At 38.7% G+C, this 19,248-nt stretch overlaps 1 protein-coding gene across 3 annotated transcripts in view; it reads left to right on the forward strand.

Annotated features, from left to right (window-relative positions):
* The window catches only part of TMCC3 (transmembrane and coiled-coil domain family 3), a 77,896-nt gene that overhangs the window by 51,835 nt on the left and 6,813 nt on the right, over nt 1–19,248 (forward strand). For all 3 annotated transcript variants that reach the window (XM_069853493.1, XM_069853485.1, XM_069853477.1), the window contains exons 2-3: nt 14,851–15,737; nt 17,243–17,378. In XM_069853493.1, the coding sequence (XP_069709594.1) occupies nt 14,866–15,737; nt 17,243–17,378 (1,008 nt within the window). In that variant the 5' untranslated portion in view covers nt 14,851–14,865. The remainder of the gene's footprint in view (nt 1–14,850; nt 15,738–17,242; nt 17,379–19,248) is intronic.

Here is a 19,248-nt window from a genome sequence, read left to right on the forward strand (position 1 = left end):
TGTTTAAAAAGGCTTGTATTGATAGGACGAGGGGCAGTGGGTATAAACTGGAGAAGGGCAGATTCAGACTAGACATAAGGAGGAATTTCCTCACTATGAGAGTGGCGAGGCACTGGCACAGGTTGCCCAGGGAAGCTGTGGCTGCCCCATCCCCGGAGGTGTTCAAGGCCAGGTTGGTTGTGGCCTTGGGTAGCCTGGTCTGGTGGGAGGTGTCCCTGCCCTTGGCAGGGTGGTTGGAACGGGATGATCTTCAAGGTCTCTTCTAACCCAAACTATTCTATGATTCTGGGTTTCTGTAATTAAAGAAGTGACTTGTGATTTGCTCTTTTGTCAGGGGGTGGGGGTCGGGGTGGGGGCAGAGTTCCTTGCATTCATGTTTGCATGGAAGGTCTTTGGCTGGTGCAAATCACTGCAACTCATTAAAGTTTCCCAAAGCATTTAATCAATGTTTTCAAATCTACAAGCCTCTTCCCTAGCTACCATAGAATATAAGTCATTCAGGCCAACTGGAGTTGGTGAAATGTTAAGTATTCTTGATTAACTGTGCTTTTGTGTTTTGTTTTTTTTGGTTTATTTCTTTTCCCCAAACATTTGTTTTATTATAAGCAGTGTTAAGTCTACAAGAACTAATTTTTTACGTGTATTTCTGTTCAGACTTAATGCCTGTAGCAAGTGCTTTTCTTAGCTTTGAAAACAGTTGATGTTCTGAAACGAGAATCCAAAGTGCAGCTAGGTTGGTGCATGCTACTTCTGTGTGCAAAAGGTGACACCTGTAGCCTATTTCTTCCATGTACTTTCGTATGCCAGCAGTCAGCTTGGATTGTAATGTACATACCAAGAACTAGAGGGCATAAGTTCAAGCAGCTTCATTTCAGTTTGCAGTATTATTTCTTCAACAACTCTTCCTCTGAATTCAGAGTTGTATCAGCAAAAGCTTCTTGACACAGCAGCAAATGTTGTTTTGGGAAGGGAGTCTCCACAATCTAACATAGCTATTATCCATGTGGCTCCTGAATCTTTGGCCTTGGCTGTAGTTGTCAAACTGGACACATGTTGTGGAATTTTCAGTGAGGTAATAGATAAAAGCAGTCCTTAGAAATGATGGAATTGAAGTCAAGATATGACAGACTTCATGGATGAGCGAAAAGCAGTAGTGAAAGAGTGTGGGACACGCTTGAGGAACTGTTGGCACCGCTGGCCTTGTGAAAGAGCTATCGTGTGATTTATGTGCTTCGCAAACTTGTCTGGGAACTGACTATAGGAAGTGAGTGTATTTGTCACTCTGTTTAGAAAGAGTATCTGGAAAATGGTTTTTCAACGTGTAATACAGTGCAGAATTAACTCACTGCGTGGAAGTTGTAATTAGGCTAGCATCGTATGGCTAATCTCATAGGAAGCACATGTTTGAGGATTCAGTAGTGGATTTAGAGCTTCATCTGCCTGTTGAGAGCGCTAAAAATCTGATTTATATTTGATATATGCAGGTTAAATTAAGGACATGACCAAATGAGACGTAAAGGGAAAAATATTTAGACAATTTTCTAATACCTCGATCTCTTAAAATTAGTATTGTGCTTTGGGGTTTGTTTTGCTTTTCCTCTTTCAAAGGTCTGAGGTCTCCTGTGTTGAATGTTAGGCTGTTTACTACAGAATCCCGGAGCCTGTAGCCAAGCAGAACTCCCTGCTCAGGTAGAGAGTTCTTGATCAGTGCAGTGGCAGTAACTGTGGCTGGACTCCAAGGACAGCAGGACTCTTGTCTGCTTCCTTTCCCACTGAGTTTTGCTTTGTTCCTTTTTTTTTTTTTTTTTGAGCTGTTGCTATGACTGAGTATGGTGATATGTTTATAAATCTTTTACACCAAAGCCAACCATGCGGTAAAGCATATCATTTTAGACTGTCTGAATACAAACTTGAAAGGAAAATAAAAAAGAAGTTATTTAGAAAGTTCAAAGGAGAGGGAGGCAGGCAGTGTATTGATTGCAGCTTCATTTCTAATCAAATCATTTTGGTGAATAAACTGCTTACACCTCCACGACTCTAAAACCAGAAAAATCTAATATGAGTTTAGTATGTAAGAAGTAGCATTAAGAGAGAATTGGCACCTAACGATTAAGTCTATGTGCTTTTGATAAACTCTGTTTAGCTTAAATGTAAACTGAACGCATGCTATTTTCTGCTGAGTTTTTTTTCTGAATGCTCTGAATTAAGATTACAAGCTGCCTTAAAAAAAACTATCAGATTTATTGCAGTACTATATCGCATAATAAAATTATATAGGGAAGGAGGTAGAAAACACGACTGAACATCTGTATCCTGCTTTAAATGGTTCTGTTGTGCTGTAATGGCCAAAAAATACGGAAAACAAGCATACCTGAGTTGGACAGCCTGTAACTTCATACAAAAGAGTCATAATGAGATGAGTTGTAACTGTTCAACTCTGGCAGCAGCTTGAGAGGGGCTCTCTTAGTTCTCCATGGTTAGGTAAGGGAATAGGTAACTTGTGATAAGCTGAAAAAGAACTCTTAAAAATGCTCTGAATCATCTTAGGCTCACTTGGCAGAGAAGTTGATTGGTGAGCTCTGAGACTCAGTTCCTGGAAGGTCTAAGCCATAGGTGGCCGGTGTTTGTGTGATAACTCAACCAGGCAGAGAAGAAATAACATTTGCTATTGTTTCAGAAGTGCTGTCCTCATCTGGCTAACATGAGTTATGGCTATATAAGAATCTGAAATTCCTATTTGCTTAATGAAGCTTTTGTTAGATATAATATGAATAATTTCTCTTACCATCTTTGCTTAGGCAGCGTAGGTATCTTATGCTAGTTCTTGACTAGATCCTGTGCCACCTTGAGCACAATTTTGCATAAACTAATGTAGTGAAGAAGTTGCATAGAGTTGGTGTATTATATTTTATGAATCCTCTCAATTACAATATCTAAGGTAAGGGGTTTTATTTTCATTATACTAAATGGATTTTAGATTAGCAACATGTTTTTAGCAGATTAAGATTGACCAACTTGAATACAGTTTTTTTTTCTTTTCTGTGTAATTTAATGTGCTGTGCAATGTACGGTTTCTGAGCACTTTCCAGTACTCTGTTAAACAAAGTCACTACTGTTTCTTGTGTGTGATTCTCATCTTGTAGCGCTGCATTTGGAAATGGTTTTTGTGTTGGATGGCAGAGAAAAAAACAGGGTTTTTTTGTTTGGCTTTCTTTTTTTTTTTCATTTAGTTTATGAGCGCTGAATTTGTAACTAAATTTTGTGCATAATACATGAAGATATGTTCACTGAATGTGCCCTATAGTTGGAGTAGAAGGCAGTGAGCTCATAATTCCTCATACCCGCAGGAATTGATCCTGTAGGGGTTCTTTCCATTGACATTGACCCTTGACATTTTAGTCCAAGCCAAACAGAGATGGATGTATTTTAAGTTTGCAAACATCTCTGAGAGGAAAAGGCTACTTTCATTTGCCAGCAGTACCCTGGCAATACATAATGGTTACTACTCAGGCTTGTTTGAAATTACATCGTGGGTTTTGTACCATACTCACAATTTTGTGAACCTTTGTTAAAGGCAATTATTTAAAAAATAATTTCTTTCTTTACCTTCAAAACTTAAACTAATTGTGATATAACACTTTTGTTACGAAGTAATACGGTGACATAGGTGTAATTTAACCTAAGTTATCTTCCAAAATTGTCTGTATTGCTAGCTCCGAGTAATTCAGTTTAATAAACCTCACTAACTAGGGAAGTGCATTTTTGAGATATGAATATTTTTAAGACTAGATAAAAGTTTTACTGCAAGGTTTTATTACTTTCTAATTGGGTGAATGTCTTCGATTGCAGTTAGACATGCCTTCTGCATATTGGGTTTTTAATTAATTGATGTTATCTTATTGACTTGTGGAATTTCTGTGCAATGCAGGCTTTTTTCTATGGGTTGAGGTATCTTCTGTAATGTCGGTTAGTACATGAAGTGAATGGTGTATACAAAACATTAAAGAATAAAGGAAAAAAATGGAGTATGGAGATGGCCCATCACTAAGTACCAATAGTGGGTTATTTTAATTCAATAAAATTGATACAACAGTCTCAACTGAACTTGGCTGAGAGAGAATAGAATGATAGGAAAGTTATTCATATTTAAAAAACCCAACCAAACAATAAAAACCAACCCCCCAGCCTCTTTTAGGAATGATTCATGCCAGTACAAACTCATAAGCATTTTAAAAGATCGTGTGAGAAACTAGTCAAAGTCCTGTACTATAGGCAGTGTTTTAATATATGGTGATTCCTTAAAGATGCTTAACTTAGGATCCTATTTAAAATTCTTTGCAGGCTTCTGAAAGGATTTGCTCCCTTTGCAACTAACAAATAGGCAATAGGTGCACACACAAAACATCTTTCTGGAGAGCGCAGATATACAAGCTGAAGTAGTTATTCACTGTGATGTGTTGCTGATATGTGCACATGGAGCCCCTTGAAAAAAGGAGGGTTCAGGGACATCTGCTTGTAGAGCCACACATCTTTAAAATGTTTGCTATTTATGTCTTTTTTTTCTGGAAAAATTATCCTTTTTTTGTGAATTCATATGTAGTTGTAACTATTAGAATTGATTGTTAGGGTGTTAAACTTAAAATACCATACGAAGAGCAGGTTCACCAGAAGGTGCATATCAGATTGAAACACTGCTTTATTTTTTTTACATAGATGTGAGATTTTGTATGGACTAGTACTTGCTTATCATATAATAATCTTATGTATATTTTCAAAAATATTTATAAAAGCATATTTTTACATGTACATTTATATAAACATAAATAAGAAGATAGTAAGCATACAAATAATATTTGAAGGCATTTCCTCCAGAGTAAGAAGCATTACAGTTGCTCTCCAAGGTTGTTTAGTTCTGTTCATAAATGGAAAGTGTCACCTGTGACCCAGTTTAGTAGCGTCACAGCAGCAGAAAGCCTTGTTCCATTACATTTTTACTTTTCAAAACAATGTTATTTTTATTAACTTGGGGGACAGTGTTGTATTTTCTTCCAGGAGGAGGATCTGCAGAGAGTTCTGTCTGAGCAGGACACTGTGGTTCTGTTGCCTTTTAGTGAAAAGAAACTAAACAATTTTTGTTATTTGAAAAAAAAAATACAAATAAGGAAACGCTTAAAGTTCTGGAGACAGATGGTTAAATCCATTGAATCTGCAGAGAATTTTGGTGCTTACTAAACTGCAATTAAGATGTTTTGTCCCGAGTTTATTCAGAGCAGCATTAATCAGTTATATATAGTAGCTTAAAATACCATTATCACAGCACTGGTTTTGAATCACAAATGACCTGTATAATAATACACCTGTGTGATTGCAGTTTTAGTTGCATCTTGCATAATGAAATACAGTTTTGTTAATTAAAAATAATTTTAATTTTTTTTAATTAAGTAGATTTCAAAATAAACTTTCATCTTTTTTCTTTTCTGGGCTTGTCTTTTTTTTTTTTTCCTTTCAGTATATGTAGGCCATTAAGCATGGCCAAAGATTATTTCTAGTGGCACAGTCTCTCTGCAGTTCTCTACCTTTGGGTTTGTTTGTGGTATTATGTACAAATACAAGCTGTAGATATCATGCATGGAACAGAAAAATGTACTCATGTAGTGAGGCAAACAGTGAATGTTTGCTTGTGTATAACCTTTAACAAACAAAGATGCCTTGTCAAAAGATGAACTGGTTATTATGGAGAGGTAAATAAAATGCTCTTCGAATGGAGATCCTTTTCTGAAGCACATCCTGAAGTATAAGTGCAGGTGAGTGGAGGAGGAAAGGGAAGGAAAGACCTTGTGATGTTTAGCAAACTTCCAAGCTCATACACTGTCAAGGAGGGTACCAGGTACTTAATAGAGAAGCAAAGCTTAGAGCCTCCAATATGTACAAACCAGAGAGATGGGAGGAATACCAGATATGTGTGAAGCCTTTTTAAAAAGGGATAAAAGCCACAGCTGTGAGCCTTCCAGCAGTTCTCATAACAGTGAAAAATGACATCTGAGCTGCTTATTGGGCAGCCTGTGGTTGTTAGTCACATAATGGTTGTTAGCCTTTTGATTAGGCCTTCGTATCAAAAAAATAAACTGGAAGTCCTGTTCTTAGGCAGAACTGCTGATATAACAGTAATGTATATTTTTGAGATTTTTACTTCATCAGCCCGATGTGACAAGAAGCAGGGGGAAAAAGGAAGCAGCAAGCAGGCTCCTTTGACGAAGTGACTTGGTTCATGTACAGGACAAGATGTTATTGTTTATATGCTCAGGATGTGCTGCCGCAGATGCAAACGAAAAGATCTTGTGCACGATGGAGCTATTGTTTTCTTGTTTATAAATGGAAGTTTTGCAATAGTTAAAACAAATAAGAGACTCTGTCTTGGGTCTTTTGTCTGTGATGGACAACCTGTCTGAATTTAGAGTGTTTTAGCTCTGAATGGTAGTAATTCCAAAATTCCCTGCTACTATAAACTCTTGATGTTCTTGTGACAAAATAGGTTTTATATAAATGTTGTAAACTCGAAGCAATAAAAAGCCATGAATTAGATGTTCCAAAATCAGTGTTGGGTTGTGGGTTTTATTTTGGTAGATCTGTAAATCACATATTTACATTTTTCTTAATATTACCCGTATTTTGGGGGAAGGAGGACTTGATTGGTTGTTCAATATTAAGTTAGATGTGGGAGTTACTCCTCTGTAACTGAGGGCAAGAAACTCCATAATGCTTCCTGGAAATCTCTGGTATGATTGTACAGTTCCAGGAGCTGGGATTTCAGGAAATACTTAGACAGTCTGAACAGTAATGAAATTAAAAGTTGACTGTGAAACAAAGAACTAAGTGGGGGAAGTAGGTGTCCTGTTGTAGCTTTATGAACGTGAAATATATCATTTGTGGTGTGAAGTTAGACAATGAAGGTATATGAAGGAAAGCACACTCGAAATCCCAAGTAGGAGGAAATGAGAAGCATATGCTGTAACTAGGAGAATTAGTTAGTCATGGCAGGGATGTGCCTGGCTTTTCATCACATTCTCATTCATAGAAAAGGATTTAATAATTGAAAATGTATAGCAGCTGGCTTTTCAGAGAGTAAATCATAGTATTCTGGAAAATTTCATTCTTGTAACCTACTGGAACGTCTTTAGAACAAGCAAGTTTATTATTGAATGGGAGGGGAAGGAAATGCATACAACTGGAGCAGGGAGGGGAGTAAGCACTTATTAGTTCAACTCACCTTTAATGTTTCTAAAAGTGAGTCTATAGGAAGTGATATAGAAGGTCTTGCAGCACTCTTCAAAATATGCCACCCCCACACTGATTCATGGTGGATCTATTTTGAGTGATGTGTGTCACGTGAAAGGTGTGGGAGTTGCTTTCAAAGCAAGTTCCCACTTGCTTTCAGTGGGAGTGCAGGCTTCTCATAAGCAATTCTCGATGGAGCCACCCGTGTAGCACCTGGGGCTCCCAAGCATTTCCTTATATTACTATGGAAACCCAAGGCAGAAGGAACATGCACATAAAATTTGCAATTACTTTGATTTGGAAGTAGGTATAGAGATATTCTATTGACTCTTTAATGGCACTTATCTACAGAGTGGAACTGATGTGAAGCAAAACAGTTAACTGTTGGATGTTAACTGTTGCCCGCTTAAACTTAAGCACGGTAAATCTGAGTATTAGTTCATTAATTCATTAGTAATGATTTCCTTAGCTAGGACAGTGATTTTCTTTTTTTTTTTTTTTTAAACATAACTGCTTGATAATAAATAGAAAGTAGCTTACCTACTTTCATAAAGACCTGTTGAAGTTTGCTGGGTCCAGGCAAATAGAAGTTGTTTGTATTGGAATTGATTTGCTCATGTCAGTTTTATGCTGAGGAACAACCTGGAACCTGAGTGCAGTTATGACATGGGAAACTTTTTAGTGGATGTTATTGGGTTTTGAAGAAGCTGGTGTTAGCAATGAAGCAGAAAACTGCTGCTTCCCCCCATTGTTCTCGTCTCCCGTTGTTGGTTTAATTTTGAAATAGTACTATATCTGAAGACTATCTACACATAAGAAGTGACCTGGTTAATTTGGCCTTAATTCAGTCCTTTAATTAGAAATTAGATAAAGGGTTATTTCTAGGATACTCCCAGTTTGAATTGAGCATGTCAACAGGATCTGGGGCAAAATAATGTTGGTGTGAACTTGGCTATTTGGGTTGCAGGTTATACATGGATATTTGGCATTGACCAAATTAAACAGAGAGAGTAAAAGCTGTCTTTCTACTACCACCAGTACTTACGTTTACATGCTTTATTTGAAATTTTTTTTGAGAATGAGTTTGTTTTAAAGCATTTTAAACTTTTTTTTTCTTAAAATAAAATTGCAAGCACATTTATATATTTCTTGAGGTGCCTATGCTTACAGCCTCAGCTCTGTGGTGCTAATAAAAAGAATTAAAATGGAGGAAAAGACAGGTGATCAAACTGGTTCTGAGAAGGGGTGGATTCTATATCTGAGGTCTTGCCTGATTTGCTTAGTATAATACCCGAATTTTTATAATTACCAGACGATGTTGGCATTAGGGGGAAATTTTTCAAAAGTATCCAAACTTCCACAGGCTGATCTGCTTCTGTATGATGCCTTACTTGTAAAATGCGTCTCCAGCGTTTGAATATTGAAGTGTGCAAAGGGTATCTGGGATTCTCTTTTACTACCACCTGGAATAAACCCCTAACGTGTGTTAGCAACATGCCTTACAGCTTTAATGTTTGTCTTTTTGATAGGTGATAGAGGAACTGGTGATGGTAAATGAACTACCTTCTGTGTTGTTTGACTCCAGCAGCGTTTGCCAGGTGGTCTCAGACAAATTGCTCCCACTGGGTCTCTAACTTTCCTGGTGAAAAAAAAGCAGAAGCAGGGTTTGCTGTCTCCCTCCATTTCTATATTCTCAGCCGTCTGCATGATTGTTAATATGATGTTCTGAATGTAAATACTTCTAGATATTACTACTAAGTAGCTCTTTAAATAAAACACGAGTAGAAGGTATTTTGCTGTAGCAAACTGTAGAGTGATTTGTGGGGGCTGTTTTTTATAGAATATAGAGCTTAATCATTATAAAAGGTTTTGGTTTAAGCATTCCATGAAAGACTCTTATGTGTTAAAATCCAGAGAAGTACTGAATTTGAAAGAGATTGTAAATCTCTCTTCCCAAACACATTTCTGCTTTGGAACATACTGAAAAAGTAACAAAACCTCCTCTCTGTACTGTTTTACCCGCTTGTCCTTCTGTTATATGTATACTTCTTGGGAAGAAGATAATTCCTCCTGATTATTTTCATTACTGTTCCTAAACCCTAAAAGCTTTCAAGCTGCCTTAATCCTATCTTGGATGTTTGTTAAGGGATTCTTTTTCTACGCATAATTCAGATACCCCTCTAAAAGTCTTATGAGATAGACTTAGATTGTCATCATAAGCTTTTGTTTACCTTGCACAGCTATGACTGCTGATGGCAATGATGCTGTTAAGGGAAAGGAAAAACAAAACTAAAAACTCAGTCACCTTTGAAATGAGCCTGTTTGTATAAGTAGATCATGTCGTATCTTTGTGGTTCTCTTCTGTTAGTGAGACAGCCCAAAAATGTGCGCTTGCTGGAGACTGATGCATACATGCAGTAAATGACTCTTGCAAATGCTTTTTTCTCTATGCTTCTTTCAGCCACTTCTTAAGAGTGTTAAAGAAATCTATGAAATAAACGGTAGAATTCAGTTTGACACCTAAACTGAGGTGGCTGAGCTCTCACTTATTGGCAAGCTATTGACACAGTCAGTGGTACAGAGGAAGTGATTCATCTGAGCTCCCATGAACGGTGCACTTGAGAGTGTGCTGCCCTAGCGTGGACTGCATGATTTCTGGGCTCTATTCATTATGGATTTCTTTCTCTCAAATGGATCCCACTCGGCATCTTTGAGGAAGAAATAACCTTTTGTGTCTGCTTTATGTTTAGCAACCAGAGGATAAGATGGCCAATCTACGCAGGCTGTTACACGTGATCATCTCACGCATTCAGCAGTTCCTGTCCATATGGAACCCCTTTCCATCAGTATTTGGGCACATGGGTCCTTTTATGCTCTGGGCTCGTTGTTAGTGTGGCTTGCAAATCTGAGCTTTGGGTTGCCTTTGCAGAGGCAGTTTACATGTGGATCATTCTGATGCCAATAAAATCCCCGTCTTTGCTGCTGTGATTGTGTTTTCAAAGCACTATTGTACTCTGAATGCTTTGTGAATGGCAGGTTGCCTTTTACCCAGGATTCCACTTGCTGTTTCAGATGGAAAGCATACCTGGCAATTCATGTGTAATGAAGGGTTCCTAGCAATGTGTTTGTGTTCACTGCACCAGTTAGTCTGCTGTCCCTTTTGAATCTCTGGACTTTGGTTTGGGGTGGGCTGCACAAACAGCCTGGCCATACAGCCAGGGAGCTGCTTGGCTCCTTGGAAAAAGGGAGGTAGGGGCAGAATAAAGCTGCATTACCTCTGAGAGGTACCTATCTAGTCATCTGTGGTGTCTGGCTCTGATGCAAGCAAAGAGCCTGAATTGCTGCACTCCTAATTCACTGTTCTTAAAAGCTAGTCTTTGAGCAGCGCAAACATTACAATTGGTTCCCAGCTGGGTTGTAGCAAAGCACATATGTGAACTGCTCCATAAAATGCAGTGGCCTTTCCAAGCCCCTGATTTCTTCTTTCAAGATAACATCAGCTATGGTTATCCCAGTAACCATGCGCAAATTGTTTTTTCCCTGTTTTTCTTTGGAGCTAGATCCTGGACATGCCTTTGGTATTTCCTCAGGCTCTGTGCTGATGCATTGCCTTTCTTATGTTACCATTTGTCTCAGGACTGCTTCCTTTCAACTGCTGCTAATCCCCAGCTCCCTGTTAATTGTTATCATGATAAGAGAGATAGATGTATGATGTTTCTAGTCTTTTTTCTTTAAGTGCTCCTCGCTTCCAAAAATATGGCTGGTCCCAGACAGGTTGCTCTGGCTAGTGGGGTTGCTACTCTTTGTGTGTGTATATATTTTTGTTTGTTTGTTTTCTTTTGGCAGCCACAATGAAAATCTTAATCAAATCAGTCTCTCAACAACTTCTTTATTATTAACAGCTGAGTGTCCTTGTCACGTGCTGGTGACCTGAGAGTCACAGGAGGAACAATGGCATGGATTGCATTCATCATCTCTTCCCATAGCATAGCTGTAGGGGCCCTGATGTAATCTGAGGGGGATGTGTGCCCAGTCTCCTGCACGTGGGAGCATTTCAGCCCACATCACAGGAGAGTGTGCCAGTCCCTGTGGGGATGAGGTAACATCCGTGACACCTACTGACAGTCATCTTCTTAGTATAAAGAACTAGATATTCAGTACAGCAGGAAGCGCACACCGAGTGTACAGTGCTTCAATAAGGTACACGGAGAGTAATTCTTCTCATATCAAGATGACACTGTTGTAGCAAGGAGGCTTTAGGATGGGATTTGAAGTTGGACCTCTGGTGTCTTGGGGTGACAGTAGTGTTGAGCTACAAATCAAACACAAATGGATCTTTCCTCAAGATAGAAGACAGGTGATAGGCCACTTGTCTAGAGATATCCAAGTCCTCTAGTCTCTGCTTGCTTCTAATGTAAACCAAATGAAACCAGACCAAAAGCAACAACCAAATGAAACCAAAACAAAAATAAGAACAAAGCCCCAAAACAAACCATCTTCTCTGCAAGTCCACACAAAAAGACCCCAACCAAAACAACCCCACAGGACCCCCAAAACCATGCTCTGACCACAGAAAGGTGTATTACATCAAGAGAAGATTTCAAGATCCTCTGTTGCTTGACCATTGCATCGTGATGGCAAGAGGATAACTGCCATTTTGGCCCACACAATCAGATAGAGGAACATCTTGGATATGTCTATTTTGCGCCTTTGGTGAGCTCAGAATCCAGTAAGCAAAAAAAAAATACTCCTAGTAGTGTTTTGGGAATTTAGACACAATTCTTTTCTAAACTTCACTGAATTAAAGCTGACCCTACAATTGGTTTTACTCATTTCAGAAGTAGACTTGCCACACGCTAACAGATTTCCTGAACTCCAGAGCACTGCGGCTTTCCGTAGATGTATTCCCTTGATGCTATTGTTCTTTTTATCTCTATTGATGTTGTGACCTTGAGTTCCAGGAAGGCAGGGGTTGCATGATGATTATAGACTTGCTGACCGCTAGAGACTTCAGTGAGAGAAAAGACATAAGGGAGAAGGGATCTGGTTTGGGCTTGTATCCAATTATTACAATATATTTTTAGGCTATTTTGTGCTAAGGAAGTAAACACTTAATGCTGTGTAAAGGTTAGAGAGAGACCCACCCATTCTTGGAAGTGTGTACAGCTTGTCCTGAGTGACATCAGTGATGGATCTATCTTGTGTGTATATGCAGTTCAGTGATTTATTTCAGTGTAATTTTGTGCCAAAGCTTATTCAAAAATGTCTTAAGTTGTTTCAGGAAACTGTTGTTTTATACTGAGCTTTTTGCCTTTACTGAATTTGTCCAGAACCAGTAAATCCATTTAAAGAAATAGTTGCAATATGGGGTACAGATCTAGTACTCAATGTTTTCAGCTGCCTGCCTTCATTGCTTTTCCTTGCTGTATGAGTCTTTGGAATGATACAACTAACCCATGTAAAACTATTTTTGCTTATATTAAAAGCATGTTTTAGCTACCACAACAGTGTTATGAATGTTATCACTTAAAGTAATCTGTAAAAGGCATTTTTTCCTATTAGTTATATTTCTAATATTTGTTCAATTAAAAATACAATAAAAATGGAAGATAGTTTTGACACTTGTGATTTTTATCACTTTTTAAATTACACGTTGCCCTGAATATAGAATGCCATCCATGCATGTTGTGTGCAAATACTAGAATGAGATTGCATCAATAAAATGTATCTTCTGTGATGCACACATGACTGGTAGTAGGAAATCATACACAATTTTTATATATTTATAAAATTAGTTGAACCTCTTTGTAAAAATTCAGCACCTTACTCTGCTCTCCCCCTCCTACTCTGCTCTCATGAGACCTCACCTGGAGTGATGTTCAGTTCTGGAGTCCTCAGCACAGGAAAGATATGGACCTTAAGTCCAGAAGAGGGCCACTAAGATGATCAGAGGACTGGAGCACCTCCCAAATGAGGACAGACAGAGAGCAGGGGTTCTTTAGCCTAGAGAAGGGGAGGCTCTGGGGAGACCTTTTAGCAGCATTCTGGTACGTTAAGGGGGCCTACAGGAAAGCTGATGATGGGCTCATTATCAGGGAGTGCAGTGATAGGATGAGGGGTAAGAGTTTTAAGCTGAAAGAGGGTAAATTTAGATTAGATTTTAGGAAGAAATTTTTTACTGTGAGGATGGTGAGGCACTGGCATAGGCTGCCCAGGCTGCCTCATCCCTGGAGGTGTTCAAGGCAAAGCTTGATGAGGCTTTGAGCAACATCATCTAAAGAAAGGTGCCTCTGTCCATGGCAGGAGGGTTGGGACTGGATGATATTCAAGTTCCCTTCCAACCCAAACTATTCTAGATCTATGTGGCTCAATATCAATTATTTTTAACGAAGTGTTAAAGTGCAGAGCTGTTGGGCCATAGCATTGGTTTAATCCTTGGAACAGAGTCCAAGTCTTAAAGGCCAACATTCACCATTATTCTCCAGAAGAAACTGTCAACTCCAGAATTCTTCAGTTTGGATTTTTCAAATGTTCATTTTTCTTAGAGGCTGGTGAATGTGAACCTTTATGTTACCTGGTGTGCACTCGGAGCAGAACAGTAGCAAAAGAAAAAAAACAAACTATAATCCTCAGTAATATAAGGATAAGAATATAAAGTAGGAGTAGAGATTATCTTGTCTCTGAAATGGTTAAATACTTTTCCAATTTTATGGCTATATTCCCCATTCTGTGTTGGTAGCTCGTTGGAAAGCGATAGACACAGAAAGAGAATAATTTTCCTGATCAATCCGTACATGATGCATATTATTAACAGTAGGACACTATGTCTGGTTCTTGAGCCTGTATTTTAAGAGCAAAACAGGAATACTGGAGACAATTTTCAGGAGGGCCAGCAAAGCTGTGCAAAGATGAGAAAACAAGCCTTACAACAATGCTTGATGGTGTGTTTATGTTTTTAATCAAGGAAAAGGTTGAATGATGAACACTGGACTTGTATGTGTGCATAGGTCTTGCTGCAAAATCTTCAATACTATAGACAATAATAACTGTGGTAGTTGGAAATTAAGCTTTTAACGTAGAATGTCAGCATTTTGAAGCAAAGAGTAGTTAAAGCATTTCACAAATGCATCTTTTAAAAGAGACTTTAATACAGCTTTTGTCTTGTCTCTGCAGTGGTATTGCCTGAGCAATTGTACTAGTTCCCTGTGGTCTTAGAAGTCTGAAACCCCGTTATGGCTAAAGCATTTGTTAAGCAGCTTCTATAGATACGATGTTGTGGCAGCTTTTATGAACTGTACCTCTTCATCACAGAGGCTAGCATGAGATGCTAGCAGGGATGAAGTTCTTCTGGTTAGGTCATTCTTGTCTCGTGACTCCGCCATGGCATTGACTCTATATAAAGAAACTTCTGTTTTGCTACTGTGAACTACTTCATATTGTGTGCAAACTACTTCATATTGTGTGCAAACTACTTCATATTGTGTGCTTGTTATAATTACCTGCAGAAAACGAAACTGAAAGTTGAATTTTAAAAGTAAAATTAAAATTCCATTTATTTCTTTCCTCTCTCCTCAGGTGGAAAGACATGACATGAATACCCTGAGTTTACCGCTTAACATTCGCCGTGGAGGCTCTGACACCAATCTGAACTTTGATGTACCAGATGGAGTCCTAGAGTTTCACAAAGTCAAACTCAGTGCAGATAGCTTGAAACAGAAAATCCTCAAGGTTACAGAACAAATCAAAGTTGAACAAACAGCTCGAGATGGAAATGTGGCTGAGTACTTGAAACTGGTAAACAGTGCAGACAAGCAACAGGCTGGGCGTATTAAACAAGTCTTTGAGAAAAAGAACCAGAAATCTGCCCACTCCATTGCCCAGCTGCAGAAGAAATTGGAACAGTATCACAAAAAGCTCAAGGATATTGAACAAAATGGATCTTCCAAAAGTACTAAGGATACTTCAAAAGATATTCAGCATGGAAAGTCTCGTGCTTCTGGACATGGAACAGAGAGCAACAAGTCGGGTGTGCCAGGGGTATCCTTGACACCACCTGTCTTTGTTTTCAGCAAGTCTAGAGAGTTTGCAAACCTGATCCGAAACAAATTTGGTAGTGCAGACAACATTGCTCATCTCAAAAATACCTTGGATGAATTTCGGCCTGAAACGAGCTCTAGAACATACGGGGGCAGTGCCACCATTGTTGCCAAACCAAAATATGTCAGTGATGATGAATGCTCAAGTGGGACCTCTGGCTCAGCAGATAGCAATGGCAATACTTCCTTTGGTCCTACTGTGTCAGGTACCCTGGACAGCCAGGGAAAGCTTTCCATGATTTTGGAGGAACTAAGGGAAATCAAGGAGACACAGTCCCAATTAGCTGACGATATTGAGAATTTAAAAGCACAATTTAAAAGAGACTATGGCTTTATTTCTCAGATGTTACAAGAGGAAAGATATAGGTATTTTTTTTAAGTGTTTTCTTGAAACGACTTTTGAATGAGTATAGAAGCTATTTGGGAAGTGTAAATGTGGGTGTGTGCTTGTGTGTATAATATTTCAGAAGCAAGAGGAAAAAATAATTCAAATCAGTATTTGGTACCAAAATGTTCTGCTCCTTCCGATAACTGAAAATACTCACAAAACATTAATATTTCCTATCAAATGATGTGGGAGTTTTGCCCTTTGTTGAAAGCTTGTCAGAAAACTCCCTCATCTGACATTTTACTGGCATTTTGTACTATGCGAGTACTGCATATAGGTGATGCCAATTGTTTTGTAACTGTTGTAAGAGTTCTGCTCTATTGCTACTTGAAAATGCTAACTAGTCTATGGTGTTGCAGAGCTGACTTACAGCTGATAAGTACACCCTTTAATACTGAGAACCTTGTCCAAATACTTGTGATACATTGCTGTCTTGTGGATGCAATGTCTCTTTGCACCCTAGTGTAACACACAGCTGTGAGATGTAATTTTAAGCACTGTGGCACATTTCCTCTTGCTTTTGTTGCTTGGCAATTAATTCCTTTATCATCCACTGTGGGAAGTGAGATATGCTTTACAAAGGGCTTGCACCTGCTGTACCTATACGCTATTTGTCACATCACTGGTTAAAGTAAGTGTTGGTTCTTGAAGTCTTTACTATGCTCATAGGGGAAAAAAACTTGGTATGAATTGCAATGTTTCCTTTGTTTACGCTTCTTGAAATACAAGGGGAGGCTGGGTGGATCTCAGGTGGTAACATGGGTTAGGAAAGAACACAGCAAATAGCTGACTGCACTCAGGACTTGGTTTCAGGAGAAGGCAGCGTGGCCTTTTCTGACATCTCACTGCCATTAAGATCTCCAGCCTCCTGCCAGCATTTCCACAGCTAGACAATATTGCCTCCACCATTTCTGTGCCAACTGTGCAGTGTTTGCCTGTGTGTGTGTTTTAAACCAAGTTACAAACTTGCCAAAAAAATTTTAGTTTTCTGATGGTTTACTTGAAATGGTTTGCTGTGCACAGACATGCCAGCACAGGCAGTAAATGAATGGCAGGACCTTGCAGTTGTGTTTGAAAAGGGATCCAGGGAACATATTTTTTTCTTTACTGGTGAGCTGTTTACTAGCTCAAGCTTACTTATGAAACCATATCTTCTTGTCTAAATGAAAAGTGAGAAATGGAAAAATGTGAGCTGGATATCCTTAACCACTGTTTATAGTTCATATAATTTGCCAAGGATGTTCAAATACTTGCTTTTAAAGACCCACTGCCAGCGAGGAACTCTCAAAAAAGGCTTTCAGTTTGCTGAGTAAATGCTTATGGAGAGTTTCCAAAGTTTTCACCGATTCTTGTGTGCTCTGTAATGCCAATCAGATGAATCTATAGTACACTGAAAAGTTACCTTTTAAAATGTTTAATTCTTTTCATGATTTAGCATTACTTCAATAGAATGCACTAAATTTAGACCTTTTTTCCTGATAAGATATGAAAGATTGGAAGACCAGTTAAATGACCTCACTGATCTTCATCAACATGAGACAGCAAACTTGAAACAAGAGCTAGCCAGCATAGAGGAGAAAGTGGCCTATCAGGCATATGAGCGATCACGAGATGTTCAGGTATTTGGTTTTTTTTCATGATAAAATTCTAACATTTTGTAGAAATCTTGTACTGTAAAACACTCGCCTCTTTCTACATCTTTGTATATAAGGTATCTGGGGAAAGTTTTAAGTCCATGTTTTGTCCGTTTTAAGATGAAAACCCAGTAAGTTTAAATCGATGACAGTCTCCATTTGTTACAAGAGATTCAGACTTTAATCTGCTGGAATTGATGATATAGCCTAGGCAGACTTGTGGATGAAGAATGGCCTGGTTTAATTTCTTCCATTAGCAGAGGAAGGAATTGAGTCTTCTTGTATTGTGTAAAATGCCACTTTTAACGATGTTGTGACACAAACTTCTTGTTCAGTCTTTCGACAATGTGTAATCGTATCACTGGCAAGGTTTATTATAAATTGAGTTTAACGTTAAAAATCAAGAGAGAAGTGATAAATAGACTTGTAGATTTGCCAGTTATAATTTGAGTTGTAAGCTGTGGTCACAATAGCTCCTATAATCAAAGCTATGGGATATGTTTACCTCAATGATCAGTTGTAGTCATGTCTGACTTCAGTCAAAGCCAGTAATAATTTCTACAAGTTTGTCCTGACAGTATGTAGTAACGTGCTTGAGTATTTATATGCAATATAAACATTTATATAATGCTTCAAAGTGTGATCAAACAGTGAAAAATGATGAAAACATTGTTTTGTCTTACCTTGGTTTTAAATTCACCAACAACTGAGGAATGCTCAAAGACTGCCCTTCATGTTGGTTTAGATGGTGAAAAAAAAACCCAAACCAAAACAACAAACCAGCCCTGTCCTGTACGCTGCTGTGCTCACATTTCTAAAAGTAGAGTGCACTGGCAGCGGGAGGATAACCCTGTTTTCTGACTGGTATGAGTGTCAGGAACCCCCCAGGAACAGAGTGGGAAAGGGATGATACTGAATCTACTGATATCAGAGTCCTTTGTAGGTTTCAAGAAGAGAGGTCTCTTGTGCAGGACTCCTTTCTGCAAAGGCATCTTGAGGATGTCACATTGGATGAGATCCAAGCTGTCTAGCAGAAGAGCTGTGAAATGTTCACTAACTCATTAGCAAAACCATGGAAGGGTGTCAGAGACTAAAACTAATTGAAGTGCTACGTTGAAACAGCCTTGTTTCTTTTATCTCTGTACAGTTGGGCCTGTTTAAACGTGTTTCTTTGGGGGTTTGGCAAATACCATAGGGTATGTGTGTTTAAGTTGTGGATATTTTAAGTAACAAGTGAACTTCCAAGTTCTCTGTGTCTAAGGGATGGGCAGATAATTTTTAAAACACTTATGTAGCCTCTCACTGCAGAAAACTGCAGGTATCAGACTTTTGTAACTGAACTTTCTTTAAAGCAGCACAGGTTGATTTGAGAATAACTTATGCTCAGAGTGGACCAGGAAAGTTATTCAGTGTGTAGTGAAGAGCAAGCATGAACCCTAAGGGACTTTGTGCCACCCGTTAAGATCTGTCTTCTGTATTATTGCTCTTATATTACTATCACTATTGTTTATTACTAATTCATAGAACAGTGAAAGAAGCAGCATTTTGTAAGGCGCTGTGCCACGTGCTTTGCACTGACTTTGGTGCCTGGCTGGTCCCACAGGAAGCCAGTCCAACTTGTTGAAGAAACAGAGAACTGGCCCAGACAAAGAAAGCTAATAACTGTGTGCAGTCGTTGTGCTTCTTTTTACTGTGATCAGGTGAACATCTCTGCCAGTGCAAAGAAAAGATTTGGAGTTTGAGTGTGTGGAAAGAAGGGATGCTGGGGCATAATTTTTCCCCTTTACACAATGGTAAAAGGTTATGTCAAGTTGATCAGTCTCATTAAATTATAGCCTTTCATTCTGTTACATAC

The sequence above is a fragment of the Phaenicophaeus curvirostris genome, chromosome 1, assembly GCF_032191515.1.
Source record: "Phaenicophaeus curvirostris isolate KB17595 chromosome 1, BPBGC_Pcur_1.0, whole genome shotgun sequence".
NCBI classification, from domain to species: Eukaryota; Metazoa; Chordata; class Aves; order Cuculiformes; family Cuculidae; genus Phaenicophaeus; species Phaenicophaeus curvirostris.